The following is a 21,051-nucleotide window of genomic DNA, read 5'->3' as shown; positions in this document are numbered from 1 at the left end:
GCCCATTTCTATTGTTCAGATTCCCGTAGTGCTCAAATTTTCAGGGTTTTTTCCCGGTGTGTGTAGAAAATTGAAAGGTTCGGAAGAACAGTCACGGCCAATTTTTATTTCTGTGAGTTAAATTCTCGCGTAGGCATGTTTCATCAACAATACTCCACCGGGTCGAAAATCAGGGCACCACACTACAGGACCATGATTGTTTTTCTTGGTTTTTCGAGCATCTACGCACAACAAAACGTCAAACAAGTCAGTATAACAATATGTGCTATAAAATGCTAACCCCCAAATCCATCCATTTCTGAAAATTACAGCAAAAGCAAATGTTGCAGGACCATATTTTATTCAGAGCGAGCACTGCTCAAGAATATAAAACAATATAGGTATATTTAATTAACAACTCTAACAACTGGCACAACAGAAACGAAAGATCATCGATATAAGACTTCTGTCGACAACCCACCCCCGACGAACCTGACTGGAACACCTTTGTATCCCTGGGCCACGGATCGATACCTCCCGTCTAATTGCTAAGAGACAAGACTGACAATATATAGGAGAAGTGATTGGATTGGCGCTCGCGCGGGGAAAAAAATAACAAGTGGAAAGAAAGACAAGAAGGAAACAAAAGTGGCCACATTTTGCCCTCTCGTGCTCCGTCACTGATTCATCTTTGACATATCACGCTGTTACGATGGTGAGCTATTAATTTATGAAAAAAATCGCAGGTTTGTACACAGGATTTTGAGTCTTACGGTGGAGGTGTTTGATTCAATATTGTTAAGCTTTCGTGTACTCGGAGGCGCGTTGCTCATTATCTCATTCTTTTTATTTGTTCCAGAGAGAGTCAGTGAAAAGACCTCTGTGCACCTGACTAACTGACTCACTGAGTCAGTGACTTACGGACTAACTGTCACTTGTACAGGGTGTCTAAAAAAAAGAGAGGTAATCCTACTTTAAAGGTTGGTATGGCCAGACTATTTGTTTACAAGCAAGAAGCATGGTATCATCTTAAAGCTGAAGCTGTGCGCTTTTCAATGATACCTTGGGTTGCATTCCAGGGTCACGCATCATGGAGCACCATTGTCTGGATTTTATTCACGATCATGAGTAAAACACTTAACAGCAGAGATCATTCTCACAATGTTCTCACATTGTCCAAGGCCCTCCCTCCGCTGTCGTACGGCAGCGATGTTTTCCAGAGGTCTCGCTGTCCTTGGCCTTCCTGAACGTCCTTTGTTGCGGTTGAGGCTGGTTCCGTATGCTTCATACTTTCTCACATTGGCCCAGATTGTTTCCTTTGCTGGTGGTTCTCGGTCTGGGAGGAATGCTTCTCCAAAGGCACCCTGTGTAGCCTGCAAACTTCTGGTTTCATGCCATTTCTTGACCACAAAGATTCTCTGTTCTGCCGTTTGCTGAACCATCGGGAAAACCTGAGGTTTACACACTGTCTGAAGGCCAGAATGACATGGGTTCAAAAGTGAACCAACTACATTTTTGCACCACAACTTCAAGACAGTCGTGCTCCACAAGATGCGTGACCCTGGAATGGAACCTAAGGTATCATTGAAAAGCACACAGCTTCAGCTTTAAGATGATATCACGCTTTTTGCTGGTAAGCATATGGTCGGGCCATAATAACCCTTTAAAGTAGAATTACCTTTATTTGAGACACCCTGTATATTAGCGTGGTAGTTGATTGTTGCAGAGCGCCTGTCAGGGATGCCGTATATGGCTGTATCGGGTCCCATCTGCGTAAAACAATATGCATGATAAGACATCCAGCGAATAGCCATTCTGAGTCAATTGAAAAGAATTGTGCGCACGTTGGACCAGCTGCAGTTGCTTGTCTTGTTTTTCTTTTTATGATAATGGCCATGATCGGAAAGATTGCCACGGATAATCGCAAGGTCTCACTGCTGAAATTTTTGAAAATTGTTGCATCGTTTGTAAAAGAAAATGAAATAACCAATCAGTCAGAATGGCCAAAATGGCGCAAATCAGGAACTAGAGTTAAAGGGACATTACGGCCTGGAATGCGCCCGACTGGGCTACAAAACCCGTTTTAAACGAACTAATATTAAATAGAACGAGATTTTAAAGGTAGATTATAAACGTCCCACAACCATTATTTAAACACTTGCGTTGGAGAAAACTGGCCTTTTTTCAAATCTGCTCCTAATCTTTCATATTTGGTTATTCCCTATTTTCTTTGCAATTGTTTACACCTGTGAAATGGTAAAACCGGCTAGACTGATTCTCTGACCTTACAACTCCTCAAAGTCTATACATTGCTCCGTTTAATCTTAAGTGGGGTCAGGGAACCAGACTACAAGAACATGGTTGGTTTTCTTGGATTTTATAGCATCTCCGAACCCAAAACGTGAAGCAAGCCAGCTTAACAAAATTTGCTACAACATACTTAACCTTCAAATCCATTTATTTCTGACAATAAAATTGCAGCAAAAGCTAATTTTGTACATTCCTTTTAAGAAATTCCAATTGTTGACCTCACTGGCACTGCAATTTGCTACAAAATAACAATGCAGTTGTCACTCTCCAAGAAGTGATCTGTCACAATGATGATGATACTAAGCTCCCTTCGCTTCACCACTGAAAATTCGGAGCTCAAGCGTTCCTTGTCGAGTCCATTGTCGGGATAGAGTTACAGTGTTTGGACATAATTTTCTGCCCGGCTCTCCTTCCAAGTACGGCACGCTGAACGGACCACAGACCAAGCACTCGGCCGTTCATTGTCCCTTCTTTCCCCACGGGTTGATTGTGGCAGGACCGCCGGCCCGGGGCCTGACGAGCGATGGGCGGGCGTAGAACACCGGTACCTTCGGGTACTCTATGCGGTTCTACTCCCTTCCCGGAGGTGTTGGCTAATTAACAGTAACCATTAACCAATATTCACACGCACAGGAAAATGCTTGGGACAGGCATGGTATCAGGAAAATCAGAATTTTGAGCCGTTGATTCTTTGCCACATCTCAGTACATAACAATTAAATGTCCCCAAATTGCATAAAAAAGGACATTTAGAATGCGAAAGCCTACAAGAGACTATATAGCTATTGAGGACGCCCTCTCTTACGTGTGAGGGCGCTATCTGCAAGAGAGCGCCACCATTGGACACACAAATTTAGAAGATTCCTTTTGGCATGTTTGGCATCGGTGTCAGTTTGGTGATACCCACTTATGATAACAAAAAGATTCGTTCATGCATAAATAGCTATGATAAAAACAATTAGACCTATTTTCGTTCACCTTTATCCCGCAAATGCACTCCCAGCCTCGTCGTCATGCCGGCAGAGGGCGGGCTTTCCGTGTAAATCCAAGATGGCGGGTGTATCTGCGCTCATTGTTTACTTTGGCGCCACTCGGAACTTGGCACTTCAAACTCGAGCATCGGGGCTAGCAGCATCGGTCGCTGAACCGAAGGCCTGTTTCAAGAGCTTTGCAAGCCTTTACCATCAAATAAAGCTCTTAGCCATAGCCAGTCTGGCGGCTCGTGTTGAAACTATTCGTCGGTGAATCGATACTGCATAGTTTCAGCATTGCCCCATCCAATCCCAAGGTGTGTCATCAAGTGACAGCTATGACTAAGGCTGGTTAAGGCTCATGGAACGACCTCTCTCTAGTCATAAGGAATATAATGCTTGAACTAAGAGTACAGTATACATGCAGCGCATCGATCCTTTTCCAAAAAAACCCCCAAGTATTTGAAAATTGTATCAATATGCTTTTCCCAGTGATGCTTTGACATTCGCATGGAGTCAAATAATTTTGATTATGCCGTTAGCAGAAACAGAACATTAATCATTAAAACTTTAACCTTTCTTTTCACACTAAACCTGAAAATTAAATATTGGTGAATTAAGCTTCATTATTAAGCTTCATTATTACTATTTCTTTAAGAAAAGGTTGATTTTTGTTACTCTTTATTCAAGACAGATAACGAAACATCTTCCAAATTTCTGAAAAGGGCATTGAAGACAGTTTGGATGTAAACAAACACACTTCTGAAAACGAATTAATGAGACATGTCGGCATGCAGAGACGAAGAACTGCCCACCTTGCAAGGCCAAGAAAAACTGACCGTCCCTGGCCGACTATTTGAAGTTAATCCCGCCTAATCGCACGGACTAGAAACGGATACCCCACTCGCTGAAGTGCAAAAGGGTCGATCAACTCCGTGGCGTCAGTGGCACGCATCGCGTTTGCGCGCACGACCCCCGACCCCGGTCCTCTCTGGCCAGCGGTCCGGGCTCCGTTTCCTAAATTGAGGTGAGCCGGTGATTTTTTTTCTTCTCCGTGTCGCTGTCGTTCTCTCACTTTCTCCCCTTTTCCCAATCCCTTGTTTTCCCGCTCACCGGTGGAATCGTCGATGGAGCAGCGAACGGTGAGCTGAGCATATAGAGGGAAGTAAAGCACCGAAGCCCGGGGGCAGGCAGCGTGTTTCCCACCGCAACCGTATCATCTGTCTGCCCGGAGAAAAAAGCTTCTTCTTTCTATCAATAAACCGGATCCCTCACAGGTACCCCCCAAACTGAAACCTGTTACATACAATGTGGGCCAGCTACCTATACCACCGCAACCACGCTAGCTGTCTGCTCTCACTCTTTTGATAGAAAACAAATCCAGAAGCGAGAGATCAATAGAAACCAGAACGATTAAGACGAACGGCGCGCGCACCCGACCGTCAAAATGGCAACGCGTGATCAGTTCGTTATTCCCGCCAATAGTTTGTCGCGAAAGTCATTTTCCAAATTCGCGCCAAAATTATTTTTCGTTAAGTGGGGGGGGGGGGGGGGGCATGAGTGGAACAATATGCAAACTACGATGTTTTGTTATCCTTTCTGTAAGATGACACCACGCCCTAGCACCTATAGCTGTTCAACATAATAGCCTGGAGAACAGACGTTAACGCTGTCCTTAATGGAAGCCATAGCATTTTCTCACCGTCCTGTGACATTTTGACAAGTTACCTATTCTTCTACACGCACTGATTCAATAAAAGATGCAGTTTTTTTTCCATTCCTTTTTTTTTTCATTTTCATTACTGGCTCCTCTTTCGGTTTGGGAATGAGAAAATGTTCTCCCCCTCCAAACGACTCGAGTTGAGCGACGTTTCTGGCAAGCACTCGCCATCGATTGGCAACTGATTAAACAAAATTATCCCGTTATTGAAGCCAGGCAAGGCGATAGATCAGAGAGCACGCTATGGGTCGAAACAGTGCTGCGATTTTCGCTGGCTGCGCAGCCGTTCAATCAAGCGCCGGCCATCCCTCCGGGCCGCCGCTCACCCACCGCAGTTCTCCAGCTGGAGTGCAGGTGGCTGTTGGATCCGAGCATCTCTCCCAAAAGCCCCGGAGTGAAAAAGTTTGGATTCAGAAAGCCTATCCTCTCTCCTTCTCTCTCCTCATTTTTTTTTTCTTGGTTCGGTTGATGAATCGGCTCATTCTTTCGGTTATCTTGGCTTACAGTCAGTCACCACCGTCACTGGCAGTCTTGAAAGCTAGCGCGGTTTGATGTCTGGAGTCACTCACTCGCCGCGACTGGTACCGACGACCGAGAAAGCCGAAGCTAATTCCGCCGAGACTTCGCATTGATCTCTCGGGATAACTTCTTGCTTGTGCTGCGCTCGCAACTATCGCCCACCGTCAACACAGTCTGCTATTCTTGGAGAATTGTTTCTGATATTTTTGTTTCCGGTGTTTTATTTTCGTCCGTGAAGCTGCTGTCATGGGTGAGTCTGATCTTTGGAGAATCAAACGAATCATTTGGTGATTTCGCATTAGGCCTACTGTTACCTTCTGTCAAAAATGAATGTTTTTTTTTCTCGTTTTAAAATTGACTTAAAACGTAATGAAGAATCGTATAAAATGACTTCGACAACCTTGACAATTTTAGACCCCAAACGTGAGATCTCATTGTTATATAGTTACTTTTTGTTTCTTTTTTTTAAATAAATATTTAATCGTTGTTTAATACATGACATTGTGAAGGATTTGTGATTGGCTATAGACGATATTATTTTATGTAGTGTGATTTTGAACAGTTTCAAGTCCAAAGTCTTGTACATAATATCGCACACACACGAGACAAATAGACATCGCAGTGTTCAGTGAAAGGCCTTCATTAAACAATTCGAAGAATGAATAAATTTAATTTTCAAATCTGAGGAGAAAATCATCACCCAGTTCTTTATTAAATTAGTAGACTTTAAACCTGAAAATGTCACTTTGCCTAATATTTCGTCAGAGGTGTAGCAAAGGCACAGACGACGGAATTTGAGTTGGAGAGCAACTATACAAGCAAAATGTATGCTTCGAAAATATGTGATAAAATCTCATTAATAGAATCCATGTAGAAGCGATATCAAGTCCGGTCAAGATAAGATCATCTTTTGATTTTTTTTAGTAATTTACTTTTAATCTTAGCCTATACTAAACGTAATTTCAGTGTCGGTACAAGTTTTAAACATTAAACTGAATGGACGTACCGTTTCTGAGATCTATATTATACAATGAGCACCGTTCACTTTACACCATGATTTTGTTTAACTATATTTTTGTTTGCATTTTACTTTTGATATGATGGGTTTTTTGTGTCGGGAAATTGCATCTAATATTAGGTATTTGCCCTTCACCGACGTAGTTTCATAAAACTGTACACTCGGTGTGGTCCGAGGACTTCCGATAAAAACATCACTAGCGGTACGAGTAAGCAGGAGGTCGTGGGTTCAAATCCCGCCTGAGTAGCTTATATGTGAGTTTTGTTTGTGAGCCCTCGGATGTCGCTGAGTATACAGTCGGCTAAACGAAAACCTAATTTTAAATGCAAACTTTCTTCAGTTTCCTCTCAAAAATGTGTTACGTTTGGGATTGTACCCTTTGGCAAAATATTTTACTGTCAAAGACAAATATTTCTGTTACAAATCGTGTGAATTTATCCACTTCAGTTCAATTAAACCTGCATCTAATATCAATCGGCATTTTCAACAAATTCTGTCGTGAAAAAAAGATTCCGCCAGGATTACAACGTAAGGCCCCCAAACTCATAAACGGTTTGTGTATTTCTGGACAATCCGGCCGTTATTCGGTCTGCGACAGCTTTTAAATCTTATGTCTGACATTCTTACAGAAGTTTATATCTCCAAAACCAATAAAAAAGCAGGGTAAAAATTATGCCTAAAGATAAAAAAGGCGCACAAAGATACAAAGGTGCCTAAAATGACAGGATGTAACCTATCATCCTGAAAAGATTTTCCCAATCCTGATAAACGTTTTGTCTCGTGAGTACGACAACATTATATTGCCAGGATGACGACCAAAATCCTGCTAAAATCCCGTCTGAATGTCAAATGCTGGTTTTCATTGAACAATCCAATACACCTGCTGTAAGGCTATAATCTTAATTGGTTTCTCTCATCAACAGGTCGCACGCTGCCCAACCCCGTGCCCTGCAAAGTCTGCGGAGACAAGAGTTACGGGAAGCACTACGGTGTCTACTGCTGCGACGGGTGCAGCTGCTTCTTCAAGCGGAGCATACGGCGAAACATGCGGTACACTTGCATCGGTAAGGGCAACTGTCTCGTGGACAAGGCGCGGCGGAACTGGTGCCCGTACTGCCGACTCAAGAAATGCTTCGGCGTCAACATGAACAAAAATGGTAAGACCTGGATTTGAAATTGCTGAATATAAAAACACAATCATCGCATCTTGGCAAGTATAAGATGAAACAACAGGAGCAGACTGTCTCGTAAAAAATATTCTTCACTTAAAGTGAAATTCCTTGATGAATTACAATAATTTCCGGATTTCCGATATTTTTCATTTGCTGTAATAAAAACAGTGCTGGAATAACACACAGCTCTTAGTGGAAAGGGGCGTTTTTCAATCCATGACATGTGTTTTGTTCATTTAAGCGACTTACAAAAACTGGCTCATGTATCGAACGATTTTTATAATCCTCCGTTGATAAACACAATTTTTCGTCCTTATTCGGCAGTGTGATTATTTTCGCAGATCAATTTCGTGGTACATCATCAGATATCAAAAATATTAAATATTAAAAATATACAGCCAGTCTAAAATATAAATTCTATGAGAACAGATATTCATTAAAAATTCAGATTTAAGCACCAATCATATCCAAGATACATTTTATTTGAACAGAAAAGCTGGAAAAATATGACATCATTTGCGAAACTCAGGCAAATATTTTAAAGCGGTCAAGGCATGACATTGATATTTTTTTCATTCAATGTTTAAACTTTTACAAACAGGCTAAATTTGTTTGTCATTTTTGCTTTCAAAGAGTTTTAAAAGAAAGTCTATAACATTTCCCGTCATTCAATACCATGTCTACCGCTTCAGGTACAGGGCATGGATAAATAAGTTTTAACTCAGTGATAAATTTCACGTGATCGTTCATTCCATCGTCAGCTAGAAATTGTGCTTTACAAAAAATCACGAAAGTGTATCTTTAAGTTATATTTAAATTTGACGATCACAGCTTAAATGTACATAGGATCATTTGCTTTCCATGCGTTTTGGTCGTTTCCCATAATAACACAACTCAAATTCCAAAAGAAGAATGTTCAAAACCTACAACCTGCTGGTGTTTCAACGTAGTGGATATTACACTTTCGGAGAAAAGGGTGAAAAGTTATGCACAACTTTTTGATCACCAAACACATTTTGTTAATATTACTTTTAATTTCCAACGGTCATTCAATTGACTTATTGTTGGAAATCACCAGTGCATTTTCTTGATTTTTCGAAATGAAAGCAATCCAGATGGACTAATTTCACGCGGTGTTTAGTACTAGTACGATCTTTAATCCAAGTAAGCTTTCTGTTCATAAAATGCAAATCATTCTTTATGCCTTTAAAAATGGGACGAAAGTATTGACCAAAACAAACATTACGAACGTCGGTTACAGAAAGTCAGATACAGTTACGAAAAAGCAAGATCTTTGATCGAAAAAAAAATCTAAAATCATATGACTTTCGATGTCTTAAAAGCGTCTCGACAAATTTGCTCGTTTAATTAAAACGGATAAAGCTCAACAACTCGCTCGCAAGTTTATGCCCACATTAGCATTATCCCCGGTCACTGTACTGGCACGCTTGCATTAAGTGCCGGCTCATTAAAATGTAGCTCTTCTTTTCATTAAACCAGAGATTCTCCTAAAATAAATGAAAAGAAAAAAGCCCCGAGTATTAGGGGAGGAGAACTCGCCAATGAAACCTGAGTGGCAAGCAATTAAACACAACAGCCTCAGCAGTCAGATGTTTCCGCCGCGCCGTGCCCCCGCGCGCCGGAGCTCACTTGGGCAGAAAGGGGGGAAAAAGCCGTCTTTTAAGAAATCAACAATTGAATTTTATCTTTATACTTCAGGGCTACAAGACTAAAAACACACATACACACCCACACACAGGACAAGCCCGCCATGAGATTTGAGACTACAGGATGTCGGTGTCTCTGTTTACAATGAGACGTTGCAGTAGCATTTTACGGAGGGGGAGGGGGGCTTTGTACTGAAAAGACCGCTGTTACCTTTTGGCGGTGCACTGTTAACTGGTCGGATCTTAAGCCAGCGCCAGGTCTATTCAGAGAGACTGATTAAAGAATGAGGGGGAAATCACGGCACGCGAGCGCACGCGAGTAAGGCGGGCATTGTCGACGGCTAGCCGCGTGGAAGAAAAAAATACCGGCCGTACAAAACGTCCGTCGCGTGCGGCGCGGCCGAGATTTATTCAGCTTGAGCATTAAGGGTGTAGTGTTTCTGGTCAGGGCTTTCCTCCCTAACAAAACCACCGTCCCGAGTTCTAGTGTGGCGCTGAGAGAAGGTGTTTGCCGGCCGTGCACGTGGCAGGGGCCCGGGCGACACGGGGGGAGAAAGATCAAAGATCACTGGTTGTTAGAATTCTTGCGTCAGAGCCGGCCGGGCCCGACCCTCCCGAACTAAAAAATCAGCAGGGACGAACCGGCCCCAACCCGGGCCCGATTAGCCGCCAAAGAGCCCCCGCGACAACTATCACACTGAGTTTTCGCTATATAGCGCCCAGACCAACCGTCAAAAGAAGAGGAAAAAGGAAAGGAAACACGGAGCTCTAAACCCATGTCCTTTTTTTCCTCTTCTGTCTTCTGACTGCTCTCTATCTTGGTCTAATGAGACAAGGCCCCGTTAATCGATTGCCCGTCGCCCCTCAACCACAAAACGTGCCGTCGTCACGTACCGCTGAGATTTTCCCCCACAAATGACTCTGAGCGTCAAGCGAGCCTCCGTGGAGTGTTTTATAAACCAAAGCTTTTTGGCCGAGCGAGCAAAGAGCGCGCGGGTCCGTTTGTTTTGCGCAGCTGCACGGCGGTAGGCCGGGGCTGCTGCCCCTCGTTTCACCCATTATTTGCCACGACACGAGGTGTAACTGGTTAGGAACACCGTAGTTCATTACATGCGGTATTAGGCCGCTAAACGGCCCTATTTTGATTGTAATTTCACACCTATACACAGCGCGTGGTCGGCTTGTTCCATGGAAACGGAAAAAAAAGGAATGACACCCGTATGATTTGTCGGTCCAAAAAAGAAAGAACGATCTACCGAAGGTATCACCTATACCGGAAATACACACTTAAGCAATCCAAAGGCGAACCATAATTGTTTAAACAAGGGGAAATGTACGCAGATTTTACACTCGTCGTAACCCGTCGGTTTGGTAAGAAAAAAAGAAAAGCTTTTAGAAAATGGTGATTTTTTTTTTTGGCCAACGCTGAATGTGTCCAGATTATTGACACGAGGAAAAGTGCGTATTGGCACTCATGATTGTACGTAGCTTGCCCCCAAAAGGGCCATTAATTATCATTCCCCCCCCCCCCCCCAGTTAATCACTGTATTTTTAACGGCAACAGATTTTAAAAGTGGCTTAATTGCCGTTCCTCTCTCAATTGAGGGGAAAGTGGGACTCAACAAAACACTTAAAAATACCCAAAATATTCAAATAGAAAGAGAAAACTTCTTACAAAGTGTAGCTTTTGCATCAACTTAATGAATCGGAGTTCTATCAAATACGCATCGTACATCAAATACGAGTTTCAGGGGATTCGAGACACCATTTAGTTCGCAAAATCGACTTGAATCAAGCTGTGTTTTTAGAAAATCTGCACTTACACTTTGAAATCGAAATTTGCACAGGTGTACGTTAATGGGGCAGACGAAAATGTTTAAGGTGAAAATGTTTAATGAAAGGTGTGCAAAAGGTTGTGCATAATAGCCTTAATGGTGGAAGTGTTGTCTTTTATTTTTACCGAATCTTTTTAACGAATTTAACAATCACCAGTTTAGGCACAGAGTCCCCGTTTTATTAATATTTAGATTCAATTTCGTTCTAAGTTATTCAACTTGGCAACTGTTTCTATTACGCATGCGCCGTCTTAACGGCAAATATTAAATTGCTACATCATCACAAATATGTGCTACTAATATGAAGTGGGCATCCAAATTACATTGGTAAATTGTATTGTTATCTTGTTTAACAGCAGTGCAAGAAGAACGAGGACCTAGAAAGAAGAAGCCACAACCCAAGCCGGACGCAGCGGGCTCCAGCGGTGACCTGTGCTGTCGGGGCACGGGCGGCGGTTCCCATTCCCGGGCCCTGGCTGCCCACGCCGCGGCCGCTAAGTCCAACCACCCCAAGCCCTCCTTCCGCCCCTTCCAGCCCTGGACCAGCAAGACACCGGGTTGGAGGGAGCACCACGCCGCTGTGGCGGCCCATGCCGCCCAGGCCGCCGGCGGGCCTGGCAGCGCGTTCCGCGTGGTGGCGGTCCGGAGTGGGCTGTTTCCGGGCGGGGTACCGCCCCACCTGTCCCCAACCCTACCGTTCGACGGAGCTGCGGAGCGGGGCATGCTGGTTCCGACCCTACCCTCCCAGTTTGCCGGGTTGAGGATGGAAGACAGAGCAGGTTGGTATATTATTACTGAATTTCACGCATGGCTCCTTTTCTCTTATTACTCTTTCTGTGTCAGCAACTTAACTTTCATCTCATCAGGTGTCAGGAACTCGTCTGTCATCTCTTTCAGAACAAAAATACCAAGCTTTTTAATGCTTTTGTAGCGTCTTTACACCGATTATGAAGGTAATAACCTAACGGTGAAAAAAGTGTCATCCCACGCCAAACATTTCACGTCTACTTTCAAACACATGAACTAATTCACACACACAGAGACAATCATGCAAAAGCTAATCTCGTACACGAATTTTCGACTCTACCTAAATGAATCTCAGACATTGCTGTTTCCGACTAGTCATGGATAAAATAAGCTATGATATTTTCCGTTTTCCTTGCGTTATTCCATCCTTCTATAGGCCCCCTATAGGCCTAAACCAAAACAACAAGATAATCAAAAAGCTATCATCTCGCAAAACGACTTTTTAACTCTTTTCAACTGAATCTCAAACCCTGCGTCTTCATTCTGTCATGAATGAAATGAAAATTTCTTTTGTTTTTCTTGCGTTACCCTCTATGTGCCTTCCTTTTTCCTTGCGTTTCTATATAATACACAAAAACCAAGATAATCAAACGCGCTTTCCGTAAAGTAATTGTGATCAAGTTGTCCTCATCAAATGAATCTCAAACGTTCATGTTCTCATTGTTAAAATTGTTCCATGTCCCCCTCTATTTCGGTTTCCCTCCTTCAGCTCTGCTGGCGAAGCGGCTCGGAGACCGTCCCCCGTTTCCCTGGGCCACCCGCCCGTCAGGAGCCGGCCCCATCCTGGCCATCCCGGCCGCGCCGTCCCCCTGCACGGCGTCCATCGAGGAGATCGCCACACACGTCCTGGTCCACGCCGTGCGGACGTCCCGCTCTGTCCAGCCGTTCCAGGCCCTGGATAGCTGGGACCAGGCCGCGGTCTTGCAGGAGTGCTGGAACGAGTTGTTCCTGCTTCACGCCGCCTACTGGCCCGGGCTGGATTTCTGCGCCCTGCTCAGCCACTCCAACCTGCGGTCGGAGAGCGCCGGAGCCGGGTCATCTAGCTCGTCAAGTGACTCCTCGGTTAGTTTTTTAATTGTTAATCCATAGGAACAAAAATATACATATTTTGGAGCTCATGCATGCATAGATTACACTTTTGTCAGATTTGTTGAAAATTGTAAAACGCTTATAAAGGTGGGTCAAATCGAGGCAGTTTGCCTCGAATTGACCCAAACTGTTATAAGTATTTATTGTCTCAAACATTTCCTTGAATTTCAAGCGTATCTGTGTCCTTAAAAATGCCCAAGAACTTTCAGAGTGGTACCTAAATTCATTACAAGTAACAAATTCGGTGGACATTGATGAATTGCATATCAATAATCTTCTTAAAAAATTACCGTGTATGAATATCATAATTAGATGTATCCTGGAATAATTGATTAAAGATAACACCTGTTTCACATATCGCCCTATACCTGCAGGTAACAATACGGCAGCGAAATGAAATCATCGACGATATCCAAGAGATCACAGTCCGTCTACGAACGTTGAATCTCAGCTCCTACGAGTTTGCATCGCTTGAGGCTATCGTCCTCTTCAAACCAGGTGATTATCTCCAACCTTCATGTCGAATTCTAATTTCAGTACCCCTGACATCTGGGCGACTATCATTCCATGTTTACTTTGAAATGTGTGGCAAAAAATATATAAATACATACGTGGAAAGCATTTCCTGTTTTACATTGCAAACTGATATTTTTGTACAAAAACCTTATGCGCTAGTTTAACGTGCTACATCAGTTCGGCTCTTAAAATAAGAAAAACAGTAGTACAACATCAGTAATGAACAGTGGTCATACTATGACCACTCTCATATTATTATTATTTTATTAAAATATTATAAAATATTATTTTATAGCAGCCAAAATAAATGGTACGAATGACGAAACAACAATGAATACAAGGTAATGACCCCCCCCCCAAAAAAACCCCACCAAAACAAACCGACGATATTGGCGACAATAACGATGACAATAGCACCCACAACGACAATCATAACAACCATAGGAGTTGCAACCACTACAACAACTATACTATACGACAAGCCACAGCCGCAACCACGATACCTACAACTACGAACAACACCAAAATCAACCGCGACATCAGCAGCATTAGGTAGAACGACAACTAGGGCTAACGACAACCGCAGCAGGTATAACAGCAAAACCAACGGCAATAGCAACAGCAACAGAAACTTAAAAACTGCAACTCTCAACTTCACTCTCAACTTCATCCCAGTACACTTTTTTTTTGCTGAAAAGGGCACTGAGAGCGAAATCACCTCTCAGACTTAGTGACTTACGCGGCTACAGCTCAGACTCCTCGGCGCCACCAAAGCCATAATTCCCCGGCCTTTCCCGACACTAACTGCCCAGAGACACCGGAGTAAATGTCCCGGCCATCGATCCCCCCTTAAAATAATCTCATTTACAAAGATGACAAAGTCTTCACGACTGCTTTGTTTTAATGAAACTCACCCGGGCCGCGCGCGTTCCCGCCAAAATAATCGTTATCCCTAATACAATTCGAGGCAGCTAAAAAAAGCCAGTGGCGGAAGCCATTATCCTTTGCATGCATATATATAGAGTCAACCCAGTCTCTGCTGTTCATAAAATGAAGTGCACGCCCATCAGCGATTCGGTCAAAACCTAAAGTTCAAAATGTCTACAAATCCATAGATTTCGTTGTAAATACACATCTTTTGGTTTTATTCCAATACCGCAATCACTACAATAATCATGTTGGGTTCAGTCTAAGAAGGCCTCCATCAAGCGTTTTAACATACCAGCATCTCGAAGTCATTTGGTATGCCTGATGTTCGCTAACATCACCCTCTTTCAACTTCGAGTATCGAATCAGGACCACCGAGTCGATATCTGTCCATTTACTTAAGACCGTGCCTTTTCTCTTGAGGTCATCCCCAGAGAAATGAGCCGCATTCGCGATGTCTTCTCTGTTTTGCAATCTGTACCGTTCGGGGGGTTGATCCATACGGCAAGGACGGAAGCCGGGTGACTAAAAAGGGGGCGGCCACCTCGCCACCGGCCCTAATTTTCTCTCCTGGACTCGGGGATGGTGTAGCAATGTTGTCCCGATCTGTACGGAGAAGTGGACTTTGAGTTCAAGTGGAATTTGACTAAATTCGGTCCCTTTCCTTCTCTCTAAAGGTTTGGGAACCGTCAAGGATTTTTATATGTTTCTAGAATTTACTTTGGTCGCTTCATGAGGCGACAATTTAAAATTAAAAACAAACAAGCTTTTATCTATAAGTATGTAATTAAATAAAATAAAGTTGTAATTCATTAAAAACTTTACTATAGAAAAAATTAAACTATTAATTTTGAAAAGAAAAAAAATTGAGATTTTAAAGTTTTCTATCATTGCCAACAACCGTTCGAAAATATTAGCAATAGCTGATCTGGTCTCATAATGCTTTTTAATAAAACACATTTAAATGAAATAAAGTCGGCATCTTCTTTTCATGAAAGTAAATTCTTGGAGGAGTATTTCAGACACCTGTAGAAGTTTCAATTAAAAACCGATCATTATTTTTGTTTGAACATCAATTAAAACCTTGTTTCTAAACGGCGCATTGTTGGTATTTGAATTTTGATTTCCCTATATACCTTTTTTTGGCTGCATGCAGGTGCCGTCTGACAAAATCCGAACAGCGCTCATTTTAAAACTCAAAAACAACCTTAGCTACAGTTGTTTTGTTTCGTATCAATGAACTTGTACTTTTGGTGACCGCTTTTAAAAAGAACGAATTCACACCAAGCTCACTACACCAGCCATCAGCCCCTTACGCAGGTTAAGCCTCGAAATCAGGTCACTAACACGATTTAAACTGGACTAGTCACTGACGCATACCCGACCCCACACCCCGCCACGTGCCGAGTTTTACAAAACCTAGTCCCCCAAAAAGAATCGGTGTTTTTGTCTTGTGGGCGTCAAAAATATTAGTTGACTTGTTGCGGAGCACGGTAATCCTTTCACGAGGCGCGTGCCGTAGGAATGGGCACGTGCCCCGGCAACAGGGCAGCACGAGCACGCTGGTGGCACCACCCGTGACCCACAAAATATTACAAGTTGGTGGTAAAAAGCAAACACAACTCGAGATTGTATGACCTGGATTAGGACTACTGAGTTAAAAGCGCTCGTTGTTTGTCCGAAGTCCAAATAAAATGACTAGGTATACTTAGTGGCAGATATGGAGACATTGCTGCAGCACATTAGCATGGCGTTTAAAAAAATTGTTGATTAAAGTAATACGTAAGGTTGCAGGCCAGTAAATCGGTCCAAAATTGCCTACGCCGGCCAAATCACGATTTGCAATTCTTCGGTATTTGAGTATATTGTGGACCATGAACTTGAGGGTTTGTAAAACATATGGGTGGAGGCGGTGCACAGGACTGTGAGCTTGTAGTTCTGTGCAATTTGGATGAATTTGGGGCCCTAAAAGCGCTCTATTTTGCAATGGAGTGTAGGCATCTTTTTTTTCAAAATGGCGATGGGCTTCGGGACTATTTACAGGGGTGATCATCTTCGGATGGCAATTTCTCCTAAAAGTCATCAGTTAACCCTCAAAAATTGAAAAGAAAATGAAAGATGATGAAACAAGCTTTAATTTGATGTGTGTCTCGAACACCTTAGAGAGTTGTGAGTAATTTTCCTGAATTTCTGAAGTGGGGGCATTTATCATTGGGGTCTATGGCAGTTTATTTACTGCAACCGTAAAGGAACGTTGGTAACTACCCGGAAAGGGACCTACCGATTTAACGAGAAAAAAATCTTGATCTGAGGTGAAGATAGGAATGGTACCAATTACCATGTGAAATTATTTCCGCCTACGTACCGGTACTAGTTCTTTAGTAAGTAGACTCAAGCAAGTGGAAACGTATCTCATCATTAACCCAATAGCTGGTCACGTAGGTGGACATAGAATCATAAGTGCATTTAAGTGGTGTAGCACTTGACGCCGATGATATATCAAGTCTTAAATCAGAAACGAAAATAACGAAATCAGATATCAAATACATTGCCCTGGCCTTAGCTAAATTCTAGAAGGAATTCTTGCCCACAAAGGGTCTTATACCAATTTAATCAACGAAGCGTCTCTTTGTCCTCAAACTGTACCGGTCAAAAGAACAATTAGACCGGTAAAACGCAGTGCCGGTTCGCGGTCGCGGATGCATCGTCCGTTGTATTGTAATAACCACGCAAATGTCCCGATATCAACTGGTTTATTCAGCCAGCCCTAGGGTTGTTTAAAGACCCAAACAACGCTAGGCGTGGCGGGCTCAATTTTGTCCTGGTTCCGTTCTTTGACAGTAAAATGCTGCGCCCCTCGGCTGCCTATCGCGTCCGCGAGAAAAATGAGAATCGCCAAAGCAATAAAAAATGTGGTTAATCGGTCTTGTTTAATTGAATTAGCGGTCGAAAAGGGGACGGTTAAAACCCACAAACCCCGCCGGCTTATAAGACATTAGAAAGAACGAAACTGTTGCAATATATTTTGTTGCGGATATCATCAGTGCGCTTTGAGCGGTAGATTCTCATTCTTTCTCCGTATGCGGTGACAGCTGAGATGCGCAGCCAGATTTAACGCTCGGTGCGCGACTCAGTGTCTCTCAAACCAGCGGGGAATGTCGAGCATTTGGGCCGGAAAATAACACGAATTCTCCGGTTGAATTCAAGTTCAGTTGGTGGTCTTTTGTGAGTTGTCTAGACACTAGCCGTGCCCCGCCGCGGACATAATGTTTACGCATCTTCCCAAGTGAATTGTCGAAGAGTATCGATTCAATTTTAGTCCTACCAAGCTTGTGTGAAATGCACGATTAATTGTGGAGTTAAAAATTGTAACCATATATAACCTTAACTTACTTCAAATGTTATCATTTTAAACGACATAGCACATATTAAAACCTTTGACTGTCATTTTCAAACCTAAATTTCAATTTGAAACATTGGTGTTGTAAATGCGAGCTTGAGTATTGTACGGTTGCAATTTGAAACTGTTGTTGAAAAGCAACAACCAATTCGCATGACTAAAAAGTGAAATGTAGATGTTGTCGATTCCTTGAATATTTGTCATTGTTTATCTGATTAAAAGTGAACAGAAATGATGAAACGCAAAACACTTTTTAAGATTAAAGCTCTTCAAACTTTGAAAAGCAAACTTTATTTACAATTGTTCTCCAACGTTCGTTTGAACTTTCTTTCCACCCTTTTAGTCCATTGCTTGAAACAATTTAATGAGGTTACCTTCTTGGAAAAATAAACTAACCAACAGAGTAACGCTACCAAAGATTTCGTAGAAAAAGGCCTCCGTCTTACATAAAAATAAGGGTGTTAATATCCATTTTGGCAAAATATTTTGCCAACCGCGGTTAAAATTTATGCCATCTTATCTAATCGTGGCAGCCCATACACACACAGCGCTCAGTCTTTACAAAAGAAAAGTCGATATATTCTGTCCTTTGAACATGTTCGTTTTTCTCAATTTTTATTTTTTCCCCTTTTTCTTTTGTTTTCTTCTTTTCCAGATACCACCAAGACACTCAGGGAAAAGAGCAAAGTAGAGTTCTTCCGCGACCAGGCGCAGGTGGTTCTCGCGCAGTACGAGAACGTGGTCCACCCCGAGAGCCCCGCGAGATTTGGCAAGCTCCTGCTGACCATGCCGTCCCTCAAGCGCGTCACGGGCGAGGACCTGGAGGAACTGTTCTTCCGTAGGACTCTGGGTCAGGTCCAGATCGACAAGATCTTGGACCGAGTTTAGCGTCGATTTCGTAGGTCAGATTCCTCGAAGCCTCGATCGGAGTTCACACGATGTACCTGCTGCACGTGGTAGGCACCAGACTCATTTCCACAAGAGCATCGTTTTGAAGACTACAATGCTTTAGCTACGTGTTTCCCACCACTATCACAGTTTGCATCATAACGTCGGATCCCCTGAAGCCTTGAGCGAAATTCGCACGATTTTAAATCGCTGTATGTTCGGCACCAGACTTAGTGCATCGAGAGCCTCGTTTTAAAGACTACGACACTATGTTGGGTTCATGGACGGCACAGCATTTATCACTGTTTGTTTCTTGCACCGCCGGCCGCGGGAGCCAGACTAGGCAGACTAGGCCTACGTCTTTTCCCGTGTTGCCCAGTTTAAACTTAGGGCAAGTTAGGGCGAGTTCGCGCAAGAACTATTGTTGACCAATGGTTAACCATAGTTCGGCTAAAGTTAGCCCGAACTCTGTCTAGTCGACGGCAAGGGCGGATCCAGAACACAATTTTTTTGGGAGGGGCCAAAAAAAAAATTTGGTCCCCCCAAAAAGTGGGTCCAAAAAATTACGGCGTGGGGTTCGGGGCCCGCTTAAGGGCCCGAATTTTTTTTGGATTCTAGATGCTCTGTGGTGCGATCTGAGACAATTTCTGACCACTTTAACCAATGTTTTTTTGAGGAAAAGATGGTGGTGTACTCATTGCCTGCCTTTATGGCGTTGTCATATAAAAAAAAAAAAAAATGGTTTCGTTTTTTTTTTTGGGGGGGGGGGGCATTGCCCCTTTGGCCCCCCCCCCCCCCCCCTGGATCCGCCCTTGGTCGACGGTGGTTGACTACGCTAGTCGACTTTTTGGAACCAACCTACTGGGGTTGGTTGCATCGCTGGTAACCAATAGCCGCGCGCATACATAACGTACAGCAGGGATCCAGGATCCAGACGCTGTATATGTCCTGCATGCTTGAAAGAATGCGATCAAACTCAACATATACACAGAGTAGCAGTTTCTGTTCATTGGAAGAAAAAGGGTAGAGTTCACGCTGTTCATTATCTGCCTTTTGCCATCAATATGGACCGCTGTGAAGATAAATAATATATATTGTTATGAACTTAATTTGTGGGCGTGGTTATATACCCACGCCGTGTGAATGTTATGGCGTCTACGATGATCAAAATGTAACAATAGCATGGCAGTGGTATACGGACTTATGTAGAAAGAATTCTAGAGGTGTTCGCGTTCAGAACGCGGTATATAAAAGTATTGTAATTATGTACAAGATTACGAGACTTGAAGCAAGGATCTTTAGCCCTTATTTTGTTTGTCCTTGCTTGTTGCATTTTTTTTTATTAAACGCCAACATAGGTCGTATGATGCGTGTTTAACTCGAGATTCAAATTATTCATTTTTTTAGCAGAGCAGTTTTCACCACTTGGAAAATGCCAATGAATGGAAAATATTACGTTGATTCATTTTAAAAGAATGGGACTAATTGTTTTTATTGAAATATCAATTGTGATTATAACATTGACACAGACAAATTGTTTGACGTGCTGAATGTAATGAAAGTTCATTTGAATGTATGTGTTAGGACTAATGCCGAGCACAATTCTTTTATAAAGTAGAAAGGATTTATCTATCGGTTTATCATGCTAAATGTCATTCATTCTTCTGAATATGAATTTGTCTTAGGACTTTTAGTATACCGTTCGAGTTATCGAGTTTACCGGTTTTTCTCAGAACACCAAAATTAATGAAACTTACTAAATAGATCCAATGCGTCCCTTGCCATGTAAAGCTTCATTATCTAATTAAAAAATTAATTTCGGTGCAATTTGTTTTTGTAATACAAGTTAAAATTTAATCTTTTGTCTTGTGATTTATTTATTTATAACAAAAAAATATTATCGACGATAAGAATTGTTTTAAAAGATTGTTTAATTTATGTAAATATGAACGAAATGTTATGTTTTCAGAGATGCATATTAAAGGAAAGAAATCGGGAAAAAGTTGAAAACAATAAATTTTGAATGCCGTGTGTTTTTATTTACAATATTTTACATGCGAGGGGCCGGAGGAGGTTCCGAAGAGATAGGTTGGGATGGCTAACCATGCATCCCAGTGCTAATCAGTGTTGAGTATTCAGACCACTTGGGTTGTTCATTCGTTGACTGCAACGCCTCATCGACTCCCTGGAAAATCTTGAGCAACAACATCTGAAAAATACGGGGATGATGCAGA

The 21,051-nt window shown here is 42.6% G+C and overlaps 1 protein-coding gene across 3 annotated transcripts; it reads left to right on the top strand.

Moving 5' to 3' along the window:
* The first annotated feature begins 972 nt into the window (after positions 1 to 972).
* On the top strand, positions 973 to 19,293 carry LOC119723514 (photoreceptor-specific nuclear receptor-like). 3 transcript variants are annotated; one of them, XM_038194214.1, is made up of 6 exons: positions 973 to 1,612; positions 7,440 to 7,673; positions 11,547 to 11,969; positions 12,707 to 13,059; positions 13,461 to 13,584; positions 18,585 to 19,293. In XM_038194214.1, exons 2-6 carry the CDS (start codon positions 7,562 to 7,564, stop codon positions 18,815 to 18,817), a joined length of 1,245 nt encoding a protein of 414 aa, XP_038050142.1. In that variant the 5' UTR covers positions 973 to 1,612; positions 7,440 to 7,561; the 3' UTR covers positions 18,818 to 19,293. The 3 variants fall into 3 exon arrangements, with proteins under 3 accessions (XP_038050142.1, XP_038050141.1, XP_038050140.1); XM_038194213.1 differs by lacking the exon at positions 973 to 1,612 and adding an exon at positions 5,215 to 5,748 and having other exon boundaries at positions 11,550 to 11,969; XM_038194212.1 differs by lacking the exon at positions 973 to 1,612 and adding an exon at positions 5,226 to 5,748.
* Positions 19,294 to 21,051: the final 1,758 nt, after the last annotated feature.

This window comes from Patiria miniata, unplaced genomic scaffold (assembly GCF_015706575.1).
Source record: "Patiria miniata isolate m_02_andy unplaced genomic scaffold, ASM1570657v1 HiC_scaffold_17, whole genome shotgun sequence".
Classification (NCBI taxonomy): domain Eukaryota; kingdom Metazoa; phylum Echinodermata; class Asteroidea; order Valvatida; family Asterinidae; genus Patiria; species Patiria miniata.
This window is presented reverse-complemented; position numbering and strand designations above follow the sequence as displayed.